The sequence below is a fragment of the Mustela nigripes genome, chromosome 8 (genome assembly GCF_022355385.1).
Source record: "Mustela nigripes isolate SB6536 chromosome 8, MUSNIG.SB6536, whole genome shotgun sequence".
NCBI classification, from domain to species: domain Eukaryota; kingdom Metazoa; phylum Chordata; class Mammalia; order Carnivora; family Mustelidae; genus Mustela; species Mustela nigripes.
In genome coordinates, this window is record NC_081564.1 from 67,365,125 (window position 1) to 67,392,441 (window position 27,317).

General features: G+C 44.5%; 1 protein-coding gene and 1 pseudogene across 2 annotated transcripts in view; one reads left to right on the forward strand and one right to left on the reverse strand.

The window, feature by feature from the left end:
- Nucleotides 1-4,516: 4,516 nt before the first annotated feature.
- ACAA2 (acetyl-CoA acyltransferase 2) overlaps nt 4,517-27,317 on the reverse strand; it is a 29,966-nt gene continuing 7,165 nt past the window's right edge. For both annotated transcript variants that reach the window (XM_059409634.1, XM_059409633.1), the window contains exons 3-10: nt 19,569-19,697; nt 17,964-18,080; nt 15,854-16,001; nt 13,708-13,883; nt 13,025-13,154; nt 8,509-8,579; nt 6,232-6,386; nt 4,517-4,922 (exon numbers count right to left, since the gene is read on the reverse strand). In XM_059409634.1, the coding sequence (XP_059265617.1) occupies nt 4,838-4,922; nt 6,232-6,386; nt 8,509-8,579; nt 13,025-13,154; nt 13,708-13,883; nt 15,854-16,001; nt 17,964-18,080; nt 19,569-19,697 (1,011 nt within the window). In that variant the 3' untranslated portion in view covers nt 4,517-4,837. The remainder of the gene's footprint in view (nt 4,923-6,231; nt 6,387-8,508; nt 8,580-13,024; nt 13,155-13,707; nt 13,884-15,853; nt 16,002-17,963; nt 18,081-19,568; nt 19,698-27,317) is intronic.
- LOC132023732 (AP-2 complex subunit beta-like) lies at nt 19,801-26,971 on the forward strand (annotated as a pseudogene).

The window sequence follows — 27,317 nt, forward strand, 5'->3', positions numbered from 1 at the left end:
CCTGTATGTCTCAGAGGTTTGTGTCATTGCTACGGAAGGACTTCCGTTGCTGTATTATCTCCCCCCATGCCACCCCCGCCATCTTGGCATGACCACCACTAGCATTTTAATGGAATGACCTATCCATTACATGTCCTCTGCATATATACATACATATATATATATATATATATATATATATATATATATTTTAAATTTATTTGTGAGAGTGAGTACACAGAAGGGAAGGGGCAGAGGGAGAGAAGCCTTAAGCAGTCCCTACTCTCTGCATTCCCCATTGAGTACAGAGCCTGCCTCAGGGTTCTGTCCCGTGATCCCGAGCTCAGGACCTGAGCTGGAACCAGGAGTTGGACACTTCACCAACTGTGGCACCCAGGTGCCCCTGCCTATGTATTTTAAAACCTAGTTATAAGGCAGTGTGCAATAGTTTACAGTTGACATTTCTGGTCTTAAGTACATTTCACTTTCACCCTCTACCATGTCCTGGAGAAGACTTGCTGGAGTTGCTTTGTCCCCATGTGGAGAGTTCTTCCTCCTATGTGTTCTAGAACTGCCATTTAGAAAGCTCAGCGGGGCTCAAGATGATGGCGTCCTTCGTAACTTGGCTTGTCCTCACTTGGCCGTCATCCCTCCAGCTGGAGATCTTATTCTCTCCGCTGACCACGGGCAGTGGGAACAGAGTGGTGGGTCCAGGCTCATGCCAGGGAGCTCACGCCCAGGATGGGCACCCAGCAGCGTGTGGAACACAATTCTCCCACCTGGCACGTGGCCCTCACTCAGGGTTGGCTCTCCCTAGAGATGCGGGCCTAGAGCCCTGGGGGACGGTCAGACTGAGGTCCTGGCTCCCCCCATCCCATCGTTTCCCAGCCTCACGCCCATGGTCAGAACTAGACAGATCTAAGGACTGGCTGGGCTAGGAGTCCATGGGCCCCGTGGGCTTCAGCTGGTGACTTTGCTTCTTACTGCCTAGATGTGCAGTGGGACCTGTGTGTGTGTGTGTGTGTGTGTGTGTGAATAACCAGCACAGCTTGCTCCTTGCTTGCGGTACCGACATGTTCCCTCATTCTGTAGTTTCTGATTTTATCTTGTCTGATACCTGAAAGGCTCCTGAGAAACTGCACATTCAGAGCCCAAGTCTGGCTTTTACTTCCCTCCGAGTTCCTGGTGTCTGCAGTGACTTCGGGCCTCTCGGGCGTGTCTGCAAACACCCCCGCTCCTTAGTCCCCTTTGCTCTGACTTACCAGAACACGGCGCACGGTGGGGAGGGTGGGTGTCACGACACCCACACGGGGGCCTTGTCTCCCGCTCAGGCCACCCTCCCGAAGAGCTTTGCCTCCGTTAGATGCCTGCTCCTCTACTGAGACTCTTACAGCAGAGGCACTGCCGTGTGTAGGGAGTCCAAGGCTGCGCTCCTGTCCCTGGGGAAGCAAGGCCGGGCCCAGGACACACAGCTCCCATGTGTCTTTGCTCCATGTCCCAGCTGCTCCCACAGCCCTCGGGCCACACTGGTTCTGGCCCCATCGGCTGAGATCAAGGGTGGCAGAATGCAAGCAGCTCCCTGAGCCCTTGCTCTGGCGGCAGCCGGGGCCTCTGGACTAAGTAGGGTCTGGAGTGCGGAAGAGGAGCCCCGCAGGTTCCAAGTGTCCCTGAGGGTGCAGGGGGCAGGGACTACCATGGTTGCTGCCTCATCAGCTCTGCTGCTCCAGACTCTGTCCCCAGCCCAGTCTCCCTGTGCCCCCACTGGCAGGGGTGGGGCTGGGGCAGGGTCCAGAGCCTCACAGAGGCTTGACCAGTGGGTATACCCCAGTTAGCTCTGGGGCTTTGCTTCTTGCTGTTTCCACTGTGGAGCGATAAGGGTCAGTGTCCTTGGCCAGAGGGACTTCCAGATTCCTGCACTGGGACCCGCACTGCCAGCAGGTGAAAGAGATTTTTGTCCCCCACCTGCATTCCAAATTTTCTTCACTGCTAGCTCCTTCTCTCCCTCTAGTCCCAGGAGGTGAGGAGGACCCAGAGTGGCCAACTTTGCTGAGAAGCATCATGGAGATGCTGCTGAGAAACAGACCCAGGACAGCACAGACCTGTAGTGCCACCTAGGGGACAAGTGTCCCTGGGCTTCAGGCTGGTGCACACAGACTCCTCATTCAAGTTAACCCAATTTACAAAACCCAGGATTCACTTGAAGAATAAAAAAGGGGGGGGGGGCGGCGCCTGGGCGGCTCAGTGGGTTAAGTCTCTGCCTTCCGCTCTGGTCATGATCTCAGGGTCCTGGGATGGAGCCCCATCGGCTCTCAGCTCAGCAGGGTGCCAGCTTCCCACTCTCTCTGCCTGCCTCTCTGCCTACTTGTGATCTCTGTCAAATAAATAAAACCTTAAAAAAAAATCATTTCAGTGATTTCTCCTTTACATAGGCACGCCTTTCAGAGCACCTTTAAAAACGTATGCCCCCATCCTACATTTTAAGTGATGATTTAACAAAAAAAAAAATACAGTTTTTTTCCATGAAGGCAGGAAGAGGTGGGACTTACTGTGTGGAGTGAGGAGAAACTAGGAACGCACTGGATCAGTCTTCAGAAAGGCAATGCAGAGATACTTGGTTTTACATATTATTCTCATTCTTCAAGCTTTAAGTCATGAAAATGAAAACCAAGGAGTATGTACAGGAGGAAGAACTGTTCCTCCCTTGCTTCGATCCATCCAGGGTAGAGGCCACTCATTCTTGATCACGTCCTATTTAAATGCCAGTGACTTACAGATCTGCCCCCACCACGCGCCAGACTCCTTCCCCCAGGTGCCCGTTCAGCATCTCCGCTGGGATGTCTGAACCCAACTTTCCCCTCCCCGTGGCTAGGAAGCGCAGGAAGCACGGGAGCCATCCTAGACTCTTTTCTCTCCCAACCAACAGCCAAGCCAGGAGGAGATCTCCAGTTTCCATCTTCAGAATATAAGCAGAGCCTGGCAGGTTCTCGCTGCCCGGTTGCCGCCTCTAGGTCCGACACCAGTGCTGTTGCTTGGCCTGGATTGCGGCAGTGCCATCCTGACTGGTCTCCCTGCTCCCCACGCTGTCCTTCCAAGTTCAACCAGGCAGACTGAGGCATCCTTTCTGTAAGTCAGGTGATAGCTCTCCTTGACTCAAAAGCCTACAGTGGGTCTGTTTTACTCAGAATAAAAGCCAAAGTTCTTACAGTGGCTTCTCAGGCCCACGTGATATGCACGCAGCTGCTTCTCTGCCTCCTCTCCCACCCCTCTTCATCTTGCTCCCCCGCGCGTCACGCTGGCTCTTTGCACATGAGGCCACTCCGGCTTTAGGACCTACTCTTCTCCCAGGTGTCTGCAGTGATCACATCCTCTGAGTGTTTGTTCAACTGTCAGGACAGCGAGCTGTCTACCCTGACCAACTCCTTTATAATCATCGAATCCAACAGTCCTACTCTAACAGTATCTGCTCAGCTTTCTTAACCTGGAGGTGGTCACTGACATGCACTTTGGTTAGTTCAAAGTAGGGCGCCTCTATGTCCCCATTTGCCTAGGATATAGTTCCAGGTGACACTTGTTGCCCCACAGTTATAATAATAACAATAGCATCCCCTTCACTTTCCGGTAATAAATATACCATTTATTGGTATCAAGACTTAAGTTCAGTAATTTGCTCCTTGCACATTTATCTCAGAATGAATTCTGAATATCACTTAACAAAGTTAAACTGGTGTTCAAATTAAAAAAAAAAAAGACTACACCAAAAAAGAAACGATTCAACTTAAAAAATGGGAGAAGGACTTAAAATAGACTTTCTTCAAAAAAGATGTAGGGATGGTCAATACGCCTGGGAAAAGATGCTCGACATCACGGATCGTTAAGGAAACGTAACCCTGAACCACAGGGAGGTGCCCCGCACCCCACCAGGATGGCTATTCTCAAAAACAGAAAAGGACAAGTATCTGTGCAGAATGTGGAGAAATTGGAACCCCTTGCGCAAGGTTGGTGAGAGGGTAAAAGGGTGAAGCTGCTATGGAAAACTGTCAAGTCCTAGAAATATTTCTACTTTGGGGAACATGCCCAGAAGAACTGAGGGCAGGGCCATGAAGAGATACTCATCACAAAAGCAACGCAAGTGTCCACGGGTGCATGGAAGGATAGACATCGTCTATACATACAATGGAGTGTTCTTAGAAAAGGTGGCAGTGCAGACACGTGACAGCACGTGACACTGGGTGAGATAACCCAGGCCCAAAAGGACAGCTCCTGTAGGATTCCCTTTCTGTGAGGGGCCTAGAGTAGTCTAAAAGCAGCAGAAAGAATGGTGCTTGCTGGGGGGCAGAGAGGGGGGCTGGGAGTCTGTATTGAATGGGGCAGAATTTCAGCTCTGCAAGACGAAGCAAATCCAGAGGCTACCGGCAGTTGCACAACAGTGGGAATGTATTTGATGCCACTTAAAAATGGTTAAGATGGTAAATTCTATGGTATGTGTATTTTTCCTCAATTAAGAGATTTCTAAAAATCCAAGAAAGACATTAAAGGATCAGAAGTTAGAGCAGTATTTATTCCATTTTCTTGCAATCGTATTATCTAAGGCATTTGTGGTAATTATATGGCAAGAGAATACAATTTCTTTTAAGGCCTCTGTAGTTGGACTTTTGTGCAGAAATATATCATATTTTGTATGCATTTGAGAGAGCTTATTTTATTCATGAGAAATACATCTTTGCCTCATTATCCCTTAATCACACTCAGCCACTTGCAGTAGAGGGCACGTCTCATTTCGTAGCTGCTCCGAAGATCCCCTGCTTTGCTGTGGCCCGGCCCAGACAGTACGAGGGGGCCTCGCTGCATCCCCTGCCCCTCAGGCCATGCTCTCAATGATAACGGCAATGCCTTGGCCACCGCCGATGCAAGCTGACCCAACAGCGTATTTCCCGCCCCGACGCCTAGAAGAGAAAGCAGTGGCTGAAATCTACTCAAATAAAAAACAGAACTCATTAGAAAATTAGAAGAACTAGAATTAATAATGACCACATCTGCATTATTCATCCTCATTCAGCTCAGTGTCTCAATCTTTTCTCCAGGCCTCAATACTGATCTATAGTCACAAGGTAAGGAATTCAGGAAACAGTATTTTTATTAAAAGAAGTTGTTAACAAAGAAGAGAGAAGCTGAAACAGATCTAGAAGCTGAGGTGTGCTCTGAGAAAGGAGAGGGGCCAGGAGGTCACAGAGATGAAAAGGAAGCTGAAGAAGGGCCGGCCTCTGATTTTTATACAGTCCAGATTTTCATGGCACAGGAGAGAAAGGGCAATCAGTGAGGTGTGCCCTTGTGAACGGGTGGGTGATTTAGAAGCATTTCTTGTCCCTTGCATAAAAATTAGATTCCTCTAGACCACGATCTATTCTTGTTCAATCCTAGAGAAACCACCTAGGAACTTTCTGGTGCACATTACTCATTTCGACTCCGTGAATTATTAAATGAGGGGCACCTGGGTGGCTCAGTTGGTTAAGCAATCATGACCTTCAGCTCAGGTCATGATCTCAGGGTCCTGGGATTGAGCTCTCTGCTCAGTGGGGAGTCTGCTTCTCCCTCTCTCCATGACTGCTTGTGCGCTAATAAATAAATTCTTAAAAAAAATAAAAAATAAAATGAAATGAAATGAATCCCATTTACCTTAACCTTACAGGAGCCAGAGTGATTTTTTTTTTTTTTTTGCTTGACTTATTTCGTTTTTTGCTTCTTCCTAATAGAGCAAAATGGCCCAAACTACATAGTACCAGAAGGAGGAGCTCTTGTATTAAAACTGAGAAGTATCATACCCACAGAAGGGCTCTTCTGGAACCCTGGCACTGGTGAAGGAAACACTTAGCTCAGACCCAAACGAGCAGTTTGCTCCGGTTTCTTAAATGACAGCACCTAGCTCAGAATCCTCCCAATATTCTGTTTGTTCTCCTAAAGAACCATATCTCACTCTTGTAACTGGCACGAGAGTGGTAAGCACAAGACGACAAACAAGGCCTCGGCAACACAAGGAAGCGTGCACATCCCAAGTGTAGAGCCCTAACAGGTCAGCTGGGTCATCTACACTGTCAGCCGCAAAGGGTGTGGCCATTATAACACGTTCCTGGTAAGCAGCAGTACATGGGGAAATGAGGACGAATGAAAAATGCCGGACTGTTCTGAAGAAACCCAAATCCATGCATTTTTAACCAAAGATGGCAAATATGAAACGTAACAACTTCTAGCAAATACCTTAATTCGTGAACCAGGTGTGCCATAATTCTCGATCCAGATCCTCCCAGGGGATGACCCAGGGCGATGGCTCCACCATTCACGTTGGTCTTACTTGGGTCAAGACCCAAACTCTTCTCGACTGCTAAGTACTGAGGAGCAAAAGCTTCATTCACCTAAACATAATCAAAACACAGATAAAAATCCTCGCTCATAAGTTGATTTTTAACTGAGAATGTCCAGTCCTACTGATGACTAATTTTGCTTTTTTTCCTATTTAAACTACCTTTTATCTTCAACCACTCTTTGTGAAGATAATCAGGTTTGAAAATGGGTGTAATTTACTAACTGATACTTAAGTCAACTGCATCCCTCGGAGAAAAGCCCTCAGCAATGTTGTAAAAGGATACCTAGTGGAGGCAGTGGGAGATGGCCCACAGGTTTCGGAGCCAGACGGATGGCTCAAATCTTGGCTGTATGCATGTTCTTTAAGCTCTCGACACCGAGGTCCCTTCAACAGTAAAATGTAACTGTAGTGCATCCTAGGAGTTACTGTCAAGGTTAAATGAAATCGTGGGTATTAAGTGTCTGGTGTTATTACCTGACACATACCAACCACTCAGTAGATGGTTTGTCCTATTATTTTTATTACTACTCAGTACTACTAGCCATTCTTCTAAGAATAAACTGACACACAACGAGGATAAACCTGCAGAGCCAGATAAATAGAGGAACTGTTACCGTGTTGGAATCTAGCAGATCTGAGAGGATCATATTGTATTTACTCAGCAAGGTTGGCTATGAGAATTACCTTCCTTCAGGTTCATAGCACTATAGTTTTATATGATCTTAGAAAATTTTATAGGTTAAAAAACTGATTTTAAGAAAGGTAACTTTCACAGAGTCGAAATCAAAATCTAGCCTTGTGCTTTTCCAAGATGGTGTTTTGTTTGTCCTTAGGTCCTGCATTATTTTCCCATTTTATATGGTCATGTTTAAGGTGGTACTAAGGGAAGTGGAATATGAACCAGCGAAACTAGGTTTCTGAATCAAGGTAAAACTACCATGATCATCAAAAGTCCCAAAGACAATCCTATAAAGCTATGTCCTTGAGCACATACATATCTATAAATGATTATGAACAGCTTCGCAGAGCTGACATATTTAAACAGAGCTTTAAGTGTGAAATCTAGAGTCAGAAATCCAGGAATATTATTTGTGAATATGATAATTAAGCAGCCGCCTTGAGGCTTTAAGAATGGAAGAAGAGCTTGAAGGATAAGCTGTTTGTCTAAAACCCTGGTTTCCTGGATGAGAGATGATCACACCTGTGCAGAGTGACAAGCCCCTTCTCTACCAATTTAGAGAGACTTCCTTTGTTATGTTAGTTATTTCCCAAAGTCAAGCAGCAAAGATATTTAATTACCTAAAATTTTCGAATAGTCCCCAAATGTAAAATGTATATAATCCAGCTTTATTTTCTTTTCCACTCTTCCTTTTAATTGTGCTAAATGCTTAAGATGCCTTTGCTCAAAACGAACATTAAAAAAAAAAAAAAAAATCGTGGGGCGCCTGAATGGCTCAGTGGGTTAAGCCTCTACCTTTAGCCCAGGTCATGATCTCAGGGTCCTAGGATTGAGCCCCACATCGGGCTCTCTCCTCAGCAGGGAGCCTGCTTTCCCCTCTGCCTACTTATGATCTCTGCCTGTCAAATAAATAAATAAACTCTTTTTAAAAAATCACCATACTTATAATAATAAACTTAAGTTTTCTATGCCAAAAATTATCACACCCCAAATCTAGCCAAAACTATGGTGTAAAAGACAAAGGTAAGTCTGGGGGATGGAGAGTTTTAACTTGGTGCGAGGGCAAGAAACCAAGAAACTTCTAGATTTGGCACCAGATATTAATTTTTCTATTATGTCAATTCTTTGCTTATATATTTTTTCATTTTAATGCATCAGAGGTCGAAGTTATTCTCACCCACCTCATAGAATATTCAATTCAACAAACACACTGGTAGTCTAAAATGAAATATTCTTGTAAGGTCCTAAGACGTTTCTAGGAATTCATATCTTAGTAGGAGAAATCAGGCTATTTTAATTATTTGAATATACGTATTTTAATCAGGTAGAGAAAAGTACCTATTCAAAGCACGTAGTGGAAGTAATACTTGGACACATGTAATCTGGAAAGGCTAATAGCACGGAAACAAAAAAAGCTATAAAATACCAAATTAAAGCCATTCATGCTATACATGTTAGTAGCTTATTCATGTACAATAGTCTTAACACTTACCTCTACCAAATCCATGTCCTTAAGACTCCGTCCTGTTTTCTTCAGTGCCCCGCTGATAGCAGGGACGGGGCCTACATAAGAACAAAATCAGTTCCATCTTATGTGGCAGGTATTAGTAGCCACAAATCTTACCACCTTAGCACATTATGCAATGATGGGACCATAAAAAACCAGAAAACAGAACCAAAGTGAAAAGATGGTTGTGCAAAAGTGCAAATGAGAGGCTCACATGGAGACTTCTGCCAGAAACAGCTTTAAAAGCTCAGACGGGGGACGCCTGGGTGGCTCAGTTGGTTAAGCAGCTGCCTTCAGCTCAGGTCATGGTCCCAGAGTCCTGGGATCGAGTCCCACATTGGGCTCCTTGCTCCGCAGGGAGCCTGCTTCTCCCTCTGATTCTGCCTTCCACTCTGTCTGCGTATGCTCGCTCTCGCTCACTCTCTCTCTGACAAATAAATAAATAAAATCTTTAAAATAAATAAATAAATAAATAAATAAAAATTTAAAAAAAAAAAAAAAAAAAAAAAAAAAAAGCTCAGACAGGGGCACCTGGGTGGCTCAGCTGGTTAAGTGTCTGCCTTCGGCTCAGGTCATGATCGATCCCAGGGTCCTGCGATCGAGCCCTGCATTGAGATTCTGCTCAGCAGAGAGCCTTCTTCTCTCTTTCCCTCTGCCTGCCACTCTGCTTACTTGTGCTCTCTGTCAAATAAATAAATAAAATATTAAAAAAAAAAAAAAAAAAGAGTTCAGACAGCCGAAGGAGATATCTATGGGGTTCTGCAGTCATTGACAGAGTGTGCCTCCTACCGAAGGTCAAGGCAGACTGAGTGCTCTCCTGGGTCACAAGTAATATGCATTCCCAGTAGAGAAGGACTGGGAGAATGGCCACTCTGAATTTTTCAGGTCCATCTGGACGGAAGACAAGAAACGGCAGCTGTATCTCCACGAGGGCACAGCAAGACAGGAAACCACAAGGCACTTCAAAGAAAAGATACCTGAAGCAAAGGAGCGTTTCTATTGCCAGTGGTAGGCAGAGATTTTAAACGAAACCACCCCCATGGCAGAAATGCAAATCTACCTAGTAAGACTTCTGAAACTTTAGCTCCCAGATTACTGATGATCACCAATGACAGTTAGTTTAACGCTGCTCAAGATTTTCAAGTTATACTGGTATTTTCTCCTGAAAGGTAAAAAAGCTGGCTGAAGAAGATTATCTACTTCACTATTCTGAGAGAATGGAATGACCATGTCTAAAAAATGTATGCGTTATGTTCTATTGAGTTAAAGTAGTCAGATACTCTGCAACAAGTGTCATACATGTGCCTAAGGGAATATAGGCAATCGGTCTTCATAAGAAGAGCATGATGCAATCCAAACACAGTGTGCTTTGTTTTGTCACCTAAGTTAAAATGTTCCTTGGACAGTCGTCTGCTTACTGGCAAAGGGCATCGCGTTAGCGCTTTTCAATCTGGCTACCGATATAACATAAAACCTAGTTCTAGATTCTCTTTGAATGTCTAAGGCACAAAAATAGGACAGTCAACAGCGGAGCCAGCAGTTAGCCAGCATGGCCGGGGATAAAGTACTCTTACAGGGGTCAGAGACACACGGAACCAAAAGCTGAGGGGCTAACTCGCTCGACACATCTCCTTGTCCTCATCTCCACAGTAAGCGTGACTCAGTGCATTCTTATTAACTCAGAATCATTACGGTCAATTGTTAAAAATACGCAGGGTCACAGTCTGACTTTTAAAGGACTGTTCCCGTAACACTGTTACTGGACTTCACAGGGACCCAGAAAGTTGTAATAATCTTGTTGGGGAAAGGAGACCTCATTTCTAGTCCTGCCACTAAGCTATGTGACGCTGAGCACCTGTTTTGGGCTGTAAGCTTCTCATCACAAGTGCTCTGAACTGGGTTTTAACCTTCTTTTTAACCACTGGAATCCTCTCTACAAATTAAGCCCAATAAAAGATAAAACCAGAGCTGCTATAGCTGCAGAGGTTCAAGGTTTCCCCCACCACTGCTGCCACGGGGGAGTTCCAGGGAACACTGACTGTCTTTCCGTGTGTGTCCTTCCTGGGAGCCACTGCGAGAGCCAAGTCCCCGCTTTCCTCCCTTTTCTGGGTCAGCAGCTTCTCTGGAAAGGCTAAGGATTGCCTGATGTTGGATAACTACATAACCCAGGGCACCATTCTTAGCAACTGGAGTGATGAATCAATCCCCATCACTCAAAAACCACTCTCCGTTGTTTATTCCTTTGGGGCAATCCGTGCAGTCACCTTGTTTAATCCCGTACAACAACTGACAGACAGCTGTTTAGTGAAGGGACATCTGACACTGGGGCATTTGGCATTTATGGCTCTGCTTAAGCCCTGAGGGAAAAAAGCAATCCTTCCACAATGGTATTCACTGTACTGCAGGCGCCTCACTTAAAAAATACTAGTGCTGGAAGCTTTGTCCTGTCCCGTCTGTACCCTCATACCCCGAAGAAAAGGCTACAAAGAAAAGGCCAGCATCCAGACCCTGGAACACAAGAAAGGAAATCTACATTTTCTTCTTTTTTTCTTTTTCCTTTTTAGATTATTATCTATCTAACAGAGACACAGCGAGAGAGGAACACAAACAGGAGGGGTGAGAGAGGGAGAAGCAGGCTTCCCTCTGAGCAGAGAGCCGGATGTGGGCCTCGACCCCAGGACCCCAGGATCATGACCTGAGCCAAAGGCGGATGCTTAGTGACTGAGCCACCGAGGCGCCCTGGGAAAACGACATTTTCTTCGCTATGTTAATGTACCAGAACCTATCCAGTGATATTAAACTGAAAAGAACTATAAAAGAACTACTTACCTATATCAAATAAATTTGATTGATCATCAAGACGAGCCAGGTACACTTAAACCCCACACTCCCCAGGCTTCACCCTAGAACTACTGAAACAAAATCTTTTGGGGTGGGGTTATGGGTAGATTTTGATGATCATTTGGGGTCTGTTCCAGACACTGAAGTGATAAATACCATACTTTTTAAAGCTACTTTCCATCTCTAAAGCAAAAGCAGTGTTTTGGTGAAAGCAAGGAGCTAAAAGCTAATTAAGCTTTTAAGCCTGAAACATAGAAAAAACTGACTTTTAACAGATGGTCACATAGCTTATGGTTTTGGTTAAAGTAATCTGAAACACAGTGAAAGTGACAAAATATAAACAGATACAGTTGGGTATTTACTATGTCCCCAGTGAGCATAGATGCTATTACTTGAGAAGAACTTTGAGGGACAGACCGAAGGATCTCCGGGAACACAGGTCAGCAACAGGTCGTCCCCCTTCTACCCTGGATCCTACTTCAAAATCCAATTTAGTTGGAAAAGGCCTAACTGCGCTCATAGAAAAACCTCTGGACCCATCGAGAATCTAAATCTAGCCCCAGAGGAGCCTTTTCTTTGGGGTATGAGGGTACAGACGGGACAGGACAAAGCCTCCAGCACTAGTATTTTTAAGTGAGGCGCCTCATCAATTCTGTTTCCTGGAGAATGATGAGAGACATTACTAAAATTCAGCATATCTGAGGTTCCTAGGAGCACATCCAGCAAAAAGCTGTTTCTTTTCCTAATTTGTATCTTTCAAGCCAAAAGGAGCATACAGCAGGCCCTTGAACAGCACAAGTTTGAATGGAGCAGGTCCACTTACGTGCAGATTACAGTACGATGAATGTATTTGCGTACAGTTTTCTTAAGAACATTTCCTTTCCTCTAGTTTACTGTGAGAACACAATTCGTACTCCACGTAACATACAAAGTGTGTGTTAAAAGCTTATGTTACGGGTCAGACTTCTGGGCAACAGGAGGCTCTTAGTGGTTACATTTCATGGGAAGCAACAGGTACTTGGACTCCGGCTGTGTGACGGTTGGCACCCCTTGTGCCCACGTTGTTCAAGGTCAACTATACACACTTGTAGGGAGCTCTCCTCATCTCTGCCAAACTGAGATCCACGGGAATCCTTCATTTCCTATGAAGTGGCAGCTGAGCCAGGTGGGTGTGACTCTGACTTCCGGGACAGCACAGTGGGAAGGGCACTGGAATTAGAGAGGCCCGGTTCCCATCCTGGCTCCATCACTTACCCGTCTGGAACTTGACAAGATAACCTCCCTAAGCCTCCATTTTCTCCCTCACAAAGGGGTTGTGGGAAGAGGAAAGGAGACACACCAGTGGCTGCATGCACGACACCCAGCGTTCAGCCATCTCTGTTTGGCCCCAGGATCTCTCCTTGCCTCGTGTCTCCTGTAGTCAGCACCTTGTAATTCTTCTGTTATATGCTGGGAGCCAGTCTTAAATACAGACAGTGAGATGTGATAACTGCCCACGAGCAGTCTTGGTTTTCCTACTGGGCCCGGCACAGGTTTTCTAGATTTGTTTAAATGACTGATGACCAATCATTTCTCCACAAGTGACCTTGATCTGGCTACTGTTTCAGGTATCTGAAGGCCAAAGACAACTTCTCTCCAGAAACATACACAACAAACTTACCAATACCCATGATGGAGGGATCACATCCAGACACGAAATAGCCCACAATTCTTGCCAGTGGTGTGAAGTTATGTTTTTTAACAGCATCTTCACTAGCTATGATAACAGCTCCAGCACCATCGGATACCCCCTTGGAAACAAAAACAGGAACACTGACTAGATGGCAGAAGGACCCAGTTAATCAAGGTTTGAGCTAATGCGGTAGTGTTAAGATTGTGGTACTATGTAAGAAACAGCATCACAATCTGGGCTACGATGAGGGCTCACAGTGCTCCAGGAACTGTTTTAGGCACAGAATCTAACCTCACCAAGGGAAAACAGGAAACAATGTCCAGGAAAAGATTATGTCCAGATATGGGGAGATGTAAGGAATCTGCTGAGTTGTATACATCAGAAAACCAACAAACCAACCAACGAACCCAGGAAAACTGGAATAATAACCAAGCAGATTTCCTTCTACAGTCCTTGTAATATTTTGAAAAGACTAAGAAACTGGAAGAGTATTATATGCGATTAAAGTATTTTGTTTGGGACTATGAAACCCCCAATTAACCGAATATGAACGCTGCCAGTTGAAGGTAAACAGCTAAAGACTAGCACGAGAAGTCTCCAAAAGACCCCACAGGACTACTTGGCACTGAACACGGCAGCAAGAGTTCAAGGTGAGCTGTGGCGTCACCTACCGAGGCGTTGCCCGCGGTCACGGTTCCCTCTTTCTTGAATACTGGGGGGAGTTTAGTTAACTGCTCCAGGGTCGTCTGGGGCCGAGCGTGCTCGTCTACCTGCATTGTCTGTTTCCCCTTCTTCGTCTTCACCTCAATGGGTGCCATCTCATTATTAAAGTAGCCAGCATCGTTAGCTGAAAGAGGAGCAAGACCATCGTGAGAATGGGAGAAAAAGAAGATACAAGAAACCAAATCAAACACATCCTTCAGTTTCGGCTCTACCCTTTCCTCGCAGCCGACTTTAACATAAGCCTCTGTTACAGGTACAACTTACGCTGCCTCTCGAAGGACTTAATACACTGCCATCAATCTATGCAAATGTATTCTGCCTCTTTTTAAAATTGTAATTTTGATCTTTTTTACTGTAATTTTTTTTTTAACAAGGTTATCACTAGACTACTAGCAGTCCTTGTCTGTTAGCTACAGATAGAATAGCACTAAGTAAACTTAATGTCTCATTTAAACTGTTCTGGGTGAGGTAAGAAGTAAATTGAAAAGTCACCAGGTCGTACAACAATAACGTATTGTACACTTAAAAAAATTTAAGGGGGTAGAGTTTATTTTAAGTGTCTTTACCACAGTAAGAAAAAAGAAGTTGTCTCCAAAAGAAGTTATCGATCTAGGTTACCAAGTAATCTATCACTGAAATTTAATGACAAGCAACCCAAAGAAATTCTACGAGCGATTACCGACACAGTTATGAGTGAAACAGCTGCCCTGCTTCCACCTCCACGGACTACAATGGACCGCAGTACTCTACAGCCTCCAGAAACAGAATACGCCAGGAGTGAGACCACCTTCCTTCTGACAGCCCTTTACAAGGGCAGGCTACACACTTCCCTTATTTGGTTTTCATAACTCTTAGGGGAAAAGGGGAGGCAAATCTTCTTTATCTCAGTTGTACAGACGCCCAGTGAAAAAAATGACTTGGTAGAGGTTGGTTAACTTGTTTATGAGGCAAAGGTAGACACAGAGCTGGTGCCTCCTGGCCTCCGGACCAGCATGCTCCCACTTTAATGTGTAAGAAAAACACAGAGAATGAGCTGGCCGGAATCCGCTCCGTCCCACTTCTCCCTCTGAAGAGCTAAGATGAACTTCATTCTCACTACTCCGAGTACTTAACGCCCCTGAAGAAGAGTTGCTGCTCATTTATAATAGTTTAATTTAAAAAACCTTTTTCAAGAGACTTCAACTCACCATACTGTCATGTTGCCCACCTTGGACTGGTCTGACAGTAGTGAGAAGTGTTATACCAATGGCACCAGAGCTCTGGCCGCAGAGAGTTCTGAGTCTTCAAGTCAGCGCAGCGCGCAACGATTCTCAATTAGGAATGGGAGGAAGGAAGGCGTACAATGGGTCCTTTCCAAACATACCATCCCTTCCTCGTGAACAGGATATGTATGCCTCACAGAGGAGAACACCCTCTCTGGGCCCGCAGCTTCCGGGAGCCATTGTCTCTCACAGAGTATCAAAGCCCTCGCAGCAGAGTGTTCTACGTGTTCTACTAACATCAGAACCACGGAGGACAAAATTCAAGTGGCCAGATAAGGTCAATTAGCAATGCCACTTTTTATGTAGCATTACTGTATTTCAAAAGAGAAACTCCCGGTTAATTTTGCAATCATTCACAGAACATCTAGTCATCTAAACGCAAAGGAATGATGAAAAAAAGTGACTTTCAAAAGGTACAATTTTAAATAAATATTATTATATGACCATTATAATCCGAAAACGACCAAAATCTTCTCTATTTTTTTAAACCCAGGTATAACTGATATACAACATTATATTAGTTTCGGGTATACAACCCAACCATTCGTTATCTGTGTATACAGGATTGCATAATGATCACTGCTCTAAATCTAGTTAACATCTGTCCCCATACATAGCTGCACCAATATTTTTTCTTGTGACGAGAACCTTGAAGACCTACTCTACTAGCAACTTCACGCACGCGCTCTACATTGTTATTAACTATGATCACCATGCTGTATGTTACATCCCCAGGACTTACTTTATTTTATAACCTTTGACTCCCTCTGCCCATTTCACCCACCCCCCCAAGTTTTCTTCTGTTGACACTTCCAACATGCATCGCACTGACCAGCTTTCCACCTCTGCTGGGACTGCAGGGCGTACTTGTCACAGTCTTCTCTGCTTATGTTATGTTTTGCAGCAAGATTCTCCGCGGTGATCCCCATGGGGAGCCGGATGTGCTCATCTGTTAATCCTGACCACAAAGCATCTTCCAGCTATTGAAAGACATGAGTAGTAAGGTGATTTGTTAAAGTGTATCTTTTGAAAGTAATATCTCTACATTTAATTAATTGTCCCAATAAATGAAAGTAAAATTACGTTTTCTGATTATTATTATTACTATTACTATTGTTATTATTCATCTTTGGTTCTGGGACATTTTAAAAAACAGGCAATGCCATAATCAAATGCACGCATCCTCACTGTTCAGGGAGGGGACACAGGAGATCATCCTACAATCAAAAACGAAATGACCGGGGTACCTGGGTGGCTCGGTTGCTAAGCGTCTGCCTTTGGCTCAGGCCATGATCCTGGAGTCCAGGGATCGAGCCCCACGTCAGGCTCCCTGTTCAGCAGAGAGTCTGCCTCTCCCTCTCTCACCCCCCTCCCCTCCCGCCGTATACTCGCTCACAAATAAATAAATAAATAAAATCTTAAAAAAGAAAAAAGGGGCACCTGGGTGGCTCAGTGGGTTAAAGCCTCTGCCTTCAGCTCAGGTCATGATCCCAGGGTCCTGGGATCGAGTCCCACATTGGGCTCTCTGCTTAGCAGGGAGCCTGCTTCCTCCTCTCTCTTTCCTTCTGCCTGCCTCTCTGCCCACTTGTGATCTCTGTCTCTCAAATAAATAAATAAAATCTTAAAAAAAAAAAAAAAGAAAGAAAGAAAGAAAGAAAGAAAGAAAGAAACCCTCCAGGCTACATTTTTAAGAAATCTAAACCTAACACGGGGTCCTCATGCGATGCTTCCCTGTAGCCACCTATGACCCATGATTCTGCGCTCCGCAGGAGTGTGCCTGAGCTCCTTCAGTGACAGGAACAGCTGGTTCTGTCAGCTACTGGGAGGTGGAAAACCCCACACAGGTTCCTTGAGGAACAGAAAAGTTACTTATTATCCAGTGGGTCAGTCTCTGATAAGGAGGCTCCCTTGTGTCTTCTCCACTGCCCCTCGTCATCTTTGAGTCACTGACCTGTCTTTCCAAAGGTTTTCTTAATGCTTGGTGTCTAAAATACTATTTCATATTTTCTAGGTCTTATTCTTTCCAACTTTCAAAAAGGCCAGGGGATGAACTAGGTGAAGTGTGAACCAATCATTGCTGTTGGAAAATGCTAGCAACAGAGAATGTCATTAGCCCTTTCCCAGGGGAGGGACAGCCCACTAGTGCCCTCTGTCAGTACTGTCATTCCCGTGCCAGAGCTCTCAAAGATGCGAAGGTCAGTTTTTGTCTGACTGACTCAGGACAACATCATCTCTATTCAAAGAGAATCTTTAAAAAAAAAAATTTAAAGAGCAAAATTAAAAAAAAAAAAAAATCAATAAAACAGAGTAGGTTTTCAGTGAAGAAGATACCTATTCAATGGAGACTGCTCCAGGAACAAAACTTCCATAAATCATGGTAAAGATTTAATCACTGGGTGTACCATTTATTCAGTAGAGAAATTAATTATTTCAACCTGTGCCGACTTTGTGATCGGCCTCCTCCTTTCCTCTGCCTCCCCAGTGTATTGATTCCATGAGATAAAGTGAGATAAAGTCTATGTGGATTTTTTAAATGCGGGTTAAGACGTCAAAACTAAAACCGGACTGGGGGTTTGAAATAGTTTACAAATTTCAAGTCATTTTTGTATTTTGTCAATCCCCTATTAATGAAACTGGTTTCAAAATCCGTTTTCCCTCTCCCCAAATGGTGTTATTAAAATTATTAGCACAGGGGCGCCTGGGTGGCTCAGTCATTAAGCAGCTGCCTTTGGCTCAGGTCATGATCCCAGGGTCCTGGGATCGAGTCCTACATCAGACTCCATGCTTAGCGGGAAGCCTGCGTCTCCTTTCTCCCACTCCCAACTCTCTGCTTGTGTTCCCTCCCTCACTATCTCTCTGCCAAATAAATAAATAAAATTTTAAAAATATATATTAGCATAAATGCATGACAAATCATTTTTAAACATCTGAATGGTTCCAACCTTGAGATCTGATCCAAACTTGGTTCCAAAGCGCACGTTTCTGACACAGTATGGGGACTGGCTCATGCTTTCAGTTCCTCCACATAAGACAACTTCGGCCTCTTTAACACAAATTTCCTATTGGAAAACGAATGCGCAGCAATAACAATAAAACTTTTATTGTGACAGAGGTTTGTATTAAGCAGTAAACTAACAGTAAATGTAATGGTTTACAGTCTCAAAATGAAATACTTGTCAAATCATGGTAAAGCACATGCCACAGTACCCATCCCCAAGACACAAGGGGAGAAAAACCTAACAGACGTCAATTGTGTGTGCGCAAGTGACAAATTCTACCTATGTTTTGGCAAGGAATGATAATTCTTACCCTGGAAATAAATACTGAAAATCAGCAGAGATATTAATGCCTGGTATAATATATAGATTATCAGCGGAGGATAAAGAATAAATCCTTTAAAAAGGCGGAAGAAGAATTTATCCCATTAATGCAGGAGTCTGCTGCAAGTAACAGACCACACACAAGAACTGAGTTAACTGAGGAGGATCAGAAAAGGAAACCCATTTCTTCCTTCTAACACCTCCCACTATTTGCATTTCTCAGAAAAGAAGCAAGAACAAGCCTCCAAAGCCAGTATTCACAGTGACTGCTGAGAGAATCAGGACCACTGTTTCAGATACATTGTTTCAGAAATAAATTAACATGAAAATTATTCATCACAATATGTCCACGTCCTTCATTCTGTAAGAAAATGAAGATCTGGACAAATAAAATTGGATTTCACTGTATCCCTTTCCCTGTGCTCACGGATCAAATGTATTTGTCCAAGTACCCATCCCTTAAAAAGGAATGCACTTCTTACCATCCCCTAAACCCTCCAACTTTCTTCCTAGCCTATAGTCTTTATTCCGTGTTTCACAGGCCTACGTTCAAGTTCTGTCTCTGTAACTTAGTCACCTTACTGATCAGTTTCCTTGTCTGTTAAATGGGAATAGTGATAGTTCCCGTCTTACCGGTTGTGAAGACTAAGTAAGATACTGAATGTAAATCTAGCATACGTCAGGCACACAGGAAGCACTCGATAAAAGTGAGAGTCATGATTAGCTTTAAAAAAAAAAAAATGTGATAAAATATACCTAATTTCAAATTTACCATTGTAACCAATTTTAAGTGTATAGTTCAATACGTGCATTCACAGTGCTGTCTGACCAACCACCACCACTCCTCTCCAGACGTCTTTTCGGCTCTGCAGGCTGAACTCAGTACCTGTTAAACACGAACTCCTCCTTTTCTCCTCCCCCAGCCCCAGCAACCACCATCCTCCTTCCTGTCTCTATGAATCTGACTACTCATATGAGGGAGATCATACAGTATTTGTCCTTTTGTGGCTCATTTGTTCCACTTCGTTTGTCTTCAAAGATCCGTGAACAGCTTTTAAGGAACTGTGGATTCTTGTATTCCTGTGTACTTTTCCAAGAAAAATCAAATACTGACCTTTCCTAACGAAGCACTATAAAACAAAAGCCTACGGTGTTCTACTGAAGTGGGGCATTTTCTCCAACAGCTTTTAGCATTATTTTCAGAGGAGTAATAAAACGTTCCCATACCTGACATCCACTCACAATGGACTGGAAACCAGAGCCACAGAGTCTGTTAACAGTGAGAGCTGGGACCTCTTTTGGGACTCCCACCCGCAAACCAACATGCCGGGCCAAATATGCAGCATCTGAAGAACTCTGGAACAGAGGGAGAAGACAAAGAATGTCCTCTATAAATCTTGGCAACAAGGAGGACAAAATACACAGAAATGTTGGCAATCTATCAAAAATAATAAACTACATGGCTCTAAGGTAGGACACAATGTATACAGGTATAGCATGTATTTTATGTAATACATGTGTTTATTATTTGAATAAAAAACACAATGCGGTCTGCTGGTTTTTAAACACACAAAGTCCGAGAAATCCTTATATTACTATAGTTAAAATAATTCTTGTATTAATAGAAGATAGAAATTGGTAACAATTACAAATGTTTAAAAATAAAATGGGCTATCTTAAAATAGTATGTTCCTTAAAAGAGAAAGTATCCGGGGTGCCTGGGTGGCTCAGTGGGTTAAGCCTCTGCCTTCAGCTCAGGTCACGATCTCAGGGTCCTGGGATCGAGCCCCGTGTCAGGCTCTTTGCTCAGCATGGAGCCTGCTTCCTCGTCTCTTTTTGCCTGCCTCTCTGCCTACTTGTGATCTCAGTCTGTCAAATAAATAAATACAATCTTTAAAAAAAAGAGAGAGAGAGAGAGAAAGTATCCAAAGCTGTAATTTTCAACCTTTGTTGCATACCGGAAAACCAGGACAGCTTGACGTACGAATGCTTAGCGTAACCAAACCAATAAAACCGGAAAAACACAAGCAAGGCAAGGCTATCAGTAGATACTTTTAAAAGCACCCAGGGAGGGGCGCCTGGGTGGTTCAGTGGGTTAAGCCTCCACCTTTAGCTCCCGTCATGGTCTCAGGCTCCTGGGATCCAGCCCTGTCTCGGGCTCTTTGCTCAGGGGAGGCCTGCTTCCCCCTCCCTCTCTGCCTACTTGTAATCTCTGTCAAATAAATAAATAAAATATTTAAAAAATAAATAAATAAAAGCACTCAGGGGATAATGTGAAACTGAGGCTGAGACCTGTTGACCTAGGGAGGAGAGAGTTTAACAAGGACCCCAGGTTCCAAAGCAACAGTGCTGGCCCGGCTCTGGGGTCCCAGAAGAGCAGTGATGGCAGGTGGTCTGCTACAGATTTACCAGCTGGTTACAATCTGCACTTCAGTGTTTTTATAGGTTTCCTACCCTATAATCCCAACCTGTGTATTTGTTCTGTGGTTTTGGTCTCCTGTTTATTTATTTGTTCTTTTTTAAGATTTTATTTATTTTGAGAGAGAGTGCGCACAGAGGGAGATGAAGACTCACCGCTCGAGGAGAGCCTGATACAGGGCTCCATCCAGGACCCTGGGATCATGACCTGAGCTAAAGGCAGACGCTTAACCCACTGGACCACCCGGGTGCCCTTGGTCTCCTGATTAATGGCACACAAGTAATACTACCAGGTAACCAGAACCAGGTGTCAGTGTGTTGAGACTGTACTGTGTTTAGCATGATAGGAAAATTGTGAAAAAACACATACAAAAGATATAGTGGCATAAAATGCAGAGCTGGAAGCGGACTCCCAAGGTGTCAGACTTGGCGTGGGAGTGGGAGCGTGTAACGAGCTTCTCATGCCTGCACGGATGCAATCAGTGTTCTCGGCCTTCGGGAAAAAACTGGTGGAGTGGGTTCAGCCTAGATAAACCTGGTGGAGTGGGTTCAGCCTAGATAAATCGTAAAGGACAAAGGAGTAAATTGATACCATACACAGCAGTGCTAGCTCTGTCTGGATAAACAGAGAAATGGGCTGAGCCACAGAAGTTTAAACCATCTGGTTGTCCCACACAGTAACACAAACCAGGGCTTGGATGCACCGTTGTATCTCATGTCTTATGGACTTCCAGGCTTTCCATCCTAGGCACTTTTGGACAAATCTTTGTCCTTGCTCAAGGCTTTATTTTGGGTTTTGTGGGTATTTGCCACATGGCATCCCTCAGCTTTACAGGTAGACAGATGTGATTCAAAACTTGTGTTCAAAGGTGTTCCTTATTGAGGGGTAATTGCTTACTTGTTGAGGAATAAGTCATGCTTCCTCACTAAAGGGGGCATGGGGGTGGTAATGCACAAGACAAGCCATGCCATAAGCTACTAGAAGAACTTCTTGATGGGAAATTTTAGCTTTGCGTTTTGTTGCTTTACTTCCTAAAATAACTTGGACATGTTCCTCACTGGTCCATCTGATGTGGGAAACAAAGGCAGAAGAAAAAAATATTAAATTTCCTTACTACTCACAGCTCACTGACAAGTCCTTGAAACAGACCGACAGTCCTCTAAGAACTCAGCTGCCTTGATGTTAATAGTTTCCCAATGGCAAAAGGCAATCTTAGCCCCATGCCCAGGATCCTGTTAAGCCTACTTCAACATATAAAAATTCCTTTTGCCAGGGTTTTCTGTTTTGGGAGTCACTTCCCTTATAATACTCTAATGTCCAGACTGGCAAAACAGGTTGTTTTATAAAATCAAGCAGTAGTCTGAGGTAATACAAAGATTATTTTTAGGTCAGGAGTCAGATCTGGATTGGAATCTAGACACTGTCATTCACTAGCAGTGTGAACTTTGGTTTACCTAACTTTCAAGTTCCTCCCATGGGAAGTTATCTGCAAATGGATTCCCAAGTGCCATCTTTGTAAATAAGAGTAGAGTAGTTACGATTGAGTTGTTAAATTCTAGACCAACTGACTGAATAAAGATAGTTTATGGAGATCTCGCTGATGGCATACATACTTACTTGTATGGATATTTTGAATATGGTCCTACCTGATGCTTAGAAACCAGGTATCTTCTACTTTGGCCACTGTATTCCAGAAAGTAACTGATAATTTTTCCTTTTTTTTTTTTTTTGTTACATATTCTCTAAGTGCTCCCAAGAAATGACTCTACGTCCCTTTTAACACCAAGATTTGTGGGAAGAGCTTAGTACAGGTGGAAGAATATTGAACCAGAAGTCAGGAGCATTCCAGCCCAGGACTATTACAGATCACCACTCCGCAACACTGCAACTTCCCTGGAGGTTTCCTCATGTGTTAAGAGAGGCCTGGAGTTCTATAAAATCTCTAGGGTTTCTTCTGACTTTTCAATATTCCATAAATCTTACTTGGAACTTAACCCTTTTTAAAAGTTCCTATTCCTGTTTTATTTTTCAACTGAGGTATAACTGACATAAAACATTAGTTTCAAGTGTACTATGTAATGACTCAGTATTTGTATAGACTGCAAATGATCACAATTAAGTCTAGTTAATATCTGTCATCACATATATGATGAGAGAGCAGAAGGCTAGCTGAAGACAAGACATAAGCTGACACAGGGCAACCTCCCCCTAACCCCCACTCTGGGGTGGGACATGTGGGACATTCTTCCAGTAATCTCCCAATTATGTTAACATTAATGCCTTGCCAGAGGGAAAAACCACCTTAACTTGAGAATGGCAAGGTCTCTGTCTTACAGGTAGGTCTTCTTTAACATGAAAACCCTTTTGAAACTTTCCTTTTCCTTACTTTTCCCAACTTCCCCTATATAATAACCTATATAATTCCTCAAGACTCTGCCCACAGGTCCTGTCCCAGTGCTTTAATAAAACCACCATTTTGCACTGAAGATGTCAAGACTTCTTTCTTGGCTGCAGACTCTGGACCTCGCCCCACCAAAGCTCACCTATCTTCCAAAACCACATTATATAGTTAAACAAAAAAATTTTTTTGAGGACTGATGTGAGGCTGGGAGCAAATGGTCAGAATTCTTGAGACACTTCTGGTGCAAAAAGGTACTTTTATTTAAGCACAGGGACAGGACCCATAGGCAGGAAGAGCTGCACTGGGGCTGTGAGTGATTACATACCTTGTAGTTAGTGGGGGTTACAGACAGCGTAAGTCCCTATGGAATTTGGAAGCAGAGCCTATCCAGGACCTTGAGGGGCTGGCTGCTGCTTAGATAAGGTTCTTTACTTTTGTCTAGTAAAACATGAGTCTCGAGACCTTTCAGGTGTATGTAAGTGGCGTCTGAAAGATGACTGCTCTCTTATCGGCGGAAAGATCAGCGGCAAGTAACAGGAACAAGAACAAAGCTGCAGTGGTAAAGTACTAACCCGTCCTTGATGGGGCGGGAGGGGTGTTAGAATCCCTACCTCAGGAATTCTGTCTGGAGACTACAGCGGCAGCAAAACACAGCCTTTGTTCCTGTTTCTCCCATCAAGGACTTTTAATACTTATTAGCACCTTTCAAATGCCCGGTACAGTATTATTAACTATAGTCATCATGCTGTTTCGTTACAGCCCCAAGACTGACCGACTGACTTAGAACTGGAAGATTATACCTTTTTGACCTCCGTAACTCACGTAATTCTTCTCATATATGAGAACTGCTAAGGACAGAATACTTTAGTGCCTTTAAAACCTCTCAGAACATTACTTAGTCGATTCCCATTATTCGTAGATTCTATACTCGCGAATTCACCTACGTGTTAAAAATTTCTTTGTATGGGCACCTGGGTGGCTCAGTGGGTTAAAGCCTCTGCCTTCAGCTCAGGTCATGATCCCAGGGTCCTGGGATCGAGCCCCGAATTGGGCTCTCTGCTCAGTGGGGAGCCTGCTTCCATTCCTCTCTCTCTGCCTACTTGAGATCTGTCAAATGAATAAATAAAATCTTTAAAAAAAATTTATTTGTAACCCCAAAAGTAATACCTCCAGCACTTCTGTGGTTATTTCCAGATTATGGGCAGGTTGGAGGAACACTGAGAAAATTTAGTCGCCTAAAATAATATATACTTTCCTAGCTGAGATGAACAAAGGGACACTCAGCCTTCTTGTTTTAGCTCTCATGCTATAAACAAGTGACCTTTTAGGGCGCCTGAGTGGCTCAGTCCATTGAATGTCTGCCTTCCGTTCAGATCATGATCCCAGGGTCCTGGGACTGAGCCTCCTGTGTAGGCTCCCTGCTCAGCAGGGAGTCTGCGTCTCTGTCAGCCCCTCCCCCTTCCCTCCTGCTCTTACACTCTCTCTCTGAAGTAAATAAAATCTTAAAAACAAACAAAAACAAATCTCCTTTTTGTGATCTATTTATTGCAACGTTTTTTGCATTTTTGTGCTTTTTGTTGGAGATTTTGCTGTTCAAAATCGCCGCAGGCATAGTGCCATTGAAGTGCAGTGATCCACAGAGCACACTGCGGAAGCACACACTGGGGACCTCACCTGGACCAAAGGAAACCAAAGGTGGTCCAAGAGGTAACTGCTGCCATCAGGGACATCTTACACAAACACTCCAACAAGTACGAAAGTACCAGTGCCACTCTCGCTGGATGAAGCAGACCCACGAGCAGCTATGATTTGGATCGGGGCAGAGATGAGTTACTGAAGAGCTTCCCAGAGGGTTTTCCTGATGAGCCCAGGTGCAGCTCACTCTGCTTACTGCCACAGCGAAGCTGCTTCTCAAGCAAACACCAGAAACACAGGAACTGCTACAACAAGTCTTGAGTTTGACAACACGGGATTCTGATAAACCTGACCTTCGAGACCAGGGCTATATATTTACTGGTGTCTTCTCTCAACAGACCCTGTCACAGGCAAATTAGTCATCTTGTGTGAGAAGCCACTGACCCTGAGACAGATCTTATTGTGCTAGCTCTGCTGGATGAGCTCATCTGCCACACCAGTCTTTGGACCTTGGTGTACCATAAGCCTCCCAATGCTTTTGTAGAAGGAAGTCATGGAATCCGTCGCAAACATGAGCCAATACATCATGGGAGCACTGATGTCGATGACAGCCTTTGGCACCACCACTGCCACGATCTTGGAACAGCCTAAGGTTAGCCCCTCTCAAGGTGACCTTCTAGACCTTCTAAACCTTGACCTCAGTCTCCCAGTCAATGTGCTTCAGGTGTCCTCCATACAGATGGGAGCAGCAGATCTCCCTGGAGGAGGACTAGATGGGCCGGCGAGACGGTCTTTCATCCCATCCTCAGGGCCTGTAACCTTCGCTCCTCCACCTGCTCCCACTGGGGTCAGCACTGGTCTGAATGACGTGTCAGCACTCTCCATGGGACAGGCATGGGACCTGCTGGATGGGTGGTGCCTAAGGCTGTCTGGCTGCCTGCAGTAAAAAATAATGGTCTGGAGATTTCCAGGACATTTACTCACTGCCAAGGGCACACCTACACGGAAATGAACTTCACCAACAATGCTTTGCAGCACATGACAGACTTTGCAATCCAGTTAAACAAGAGCAGCTTTGGGGTCATCCCCAGCACTCCTCTGGCCAACCACACACCACAGATGCCAAAGCAGCGTGTGGATGTCTCCCTGCCTCTGAACACCTTAGGTCCTGTCACGAAGATGGAACCTCTGAGTAACTGCAGGTGGCTGTGAAAAACAATGTTTGTCTTCTCCTTCAGCTTCTCACCCCACTCAGGGTGCGCTCTGTAGAAGATTTCAAAATGGTGCGCCAGGTCTTCCTTGCAAGTGGAAGGCCATTCCCAGTGAAAAAGAACTTCAGTTTCAGATTAAGGACTGTCCATTAAATACTGACAGTTTCCAGCAAACTGCAAAACAGCAATGTTTACTGCCTTGCCAAGAGGAATGTGGAAGGGGAGGACATGCTGTACCAATCCTTGAAGCTCAATAATGGCATCTGGAGTTTGGCTAAGCTATGTATCCAGCCAGGAAACCCACACGGCACGGTGTCGCTGAAGTGCAGAGCTCCCGAGGTCTCCTAGGACGTCTGTGAAGTCTACGGCAGCATTTCTGAAAAGCTAATAGACGGGTCTGGTGCCCTTTGGCCATCCTGTGACTGGTGCAAGCCAGGAACTCTTAACTGGAAGAAATCGTTTTGCCACGTAGACTCTGAACCCAAACACGCTGATGCCACACCCCAAGGCAGTGACTGGTCTAAGCTGTGCTGCCATCACGGCACAACCTGCTGCATAGTTTCAGCTTCTCATTAACATCTGTAAGCACCGCTTCAGTCACTTCCCACCTCTTGTCACATACCGCTGCCACCTATCCTTACTTGTGAGCTTCACCATAGTGTGTCAACAGCTGGAATTTTTGAGCGGTTTGATATTTTGTAACTGAGAGCTCATTTGGAAAGCAGAAAAGGACAAAAATTATTAAAGGAAAAGTGTCACTGAAGAAAAAAAAATGAATGAAGCCCTTCAGACTCCACTGCAAACAAAACTGGTTGTTGCTAGAAGCGAAATCTCTATGAGTCATGGCTCCGGAGCAGAGGTGGGGGGTGGAAATAATTGCACACCCGTTCTGGAGCCTTATCCCTGCCCCAAGAGCTGAGCACGTGGTGGAGGTGGTGGCAGCAGCCTCCAGTCTTCTCGGCCTGTCCCTCCTAGTATGGAACAACCACTTTCTGAGCCAGCAGAACAGTGACAAGGAACTTGCAGTGGCAATGCACTCTGCATGGAGCTTCTGTTAAGCCAAGGGCCAGGAGGAAGAAGGAAGCCCCATCTCTTTGGCAATACTTCAAAGAAATATACAGCTTTCATTATCTATGAAATGATGTGATCTATTTTGTTGACCTCAACATAGCAATATAGAAGGTAAAGGAGTTTCTTATTTCCGTAACAAATACTGACCAAGGTCCTGCTGGTTAAGAAATTATAGGGGATGTCTTACACTGACCAGGTTTTCTACCCTTCTTAGTTGGTAAACAGAGAGAGCCAACTAA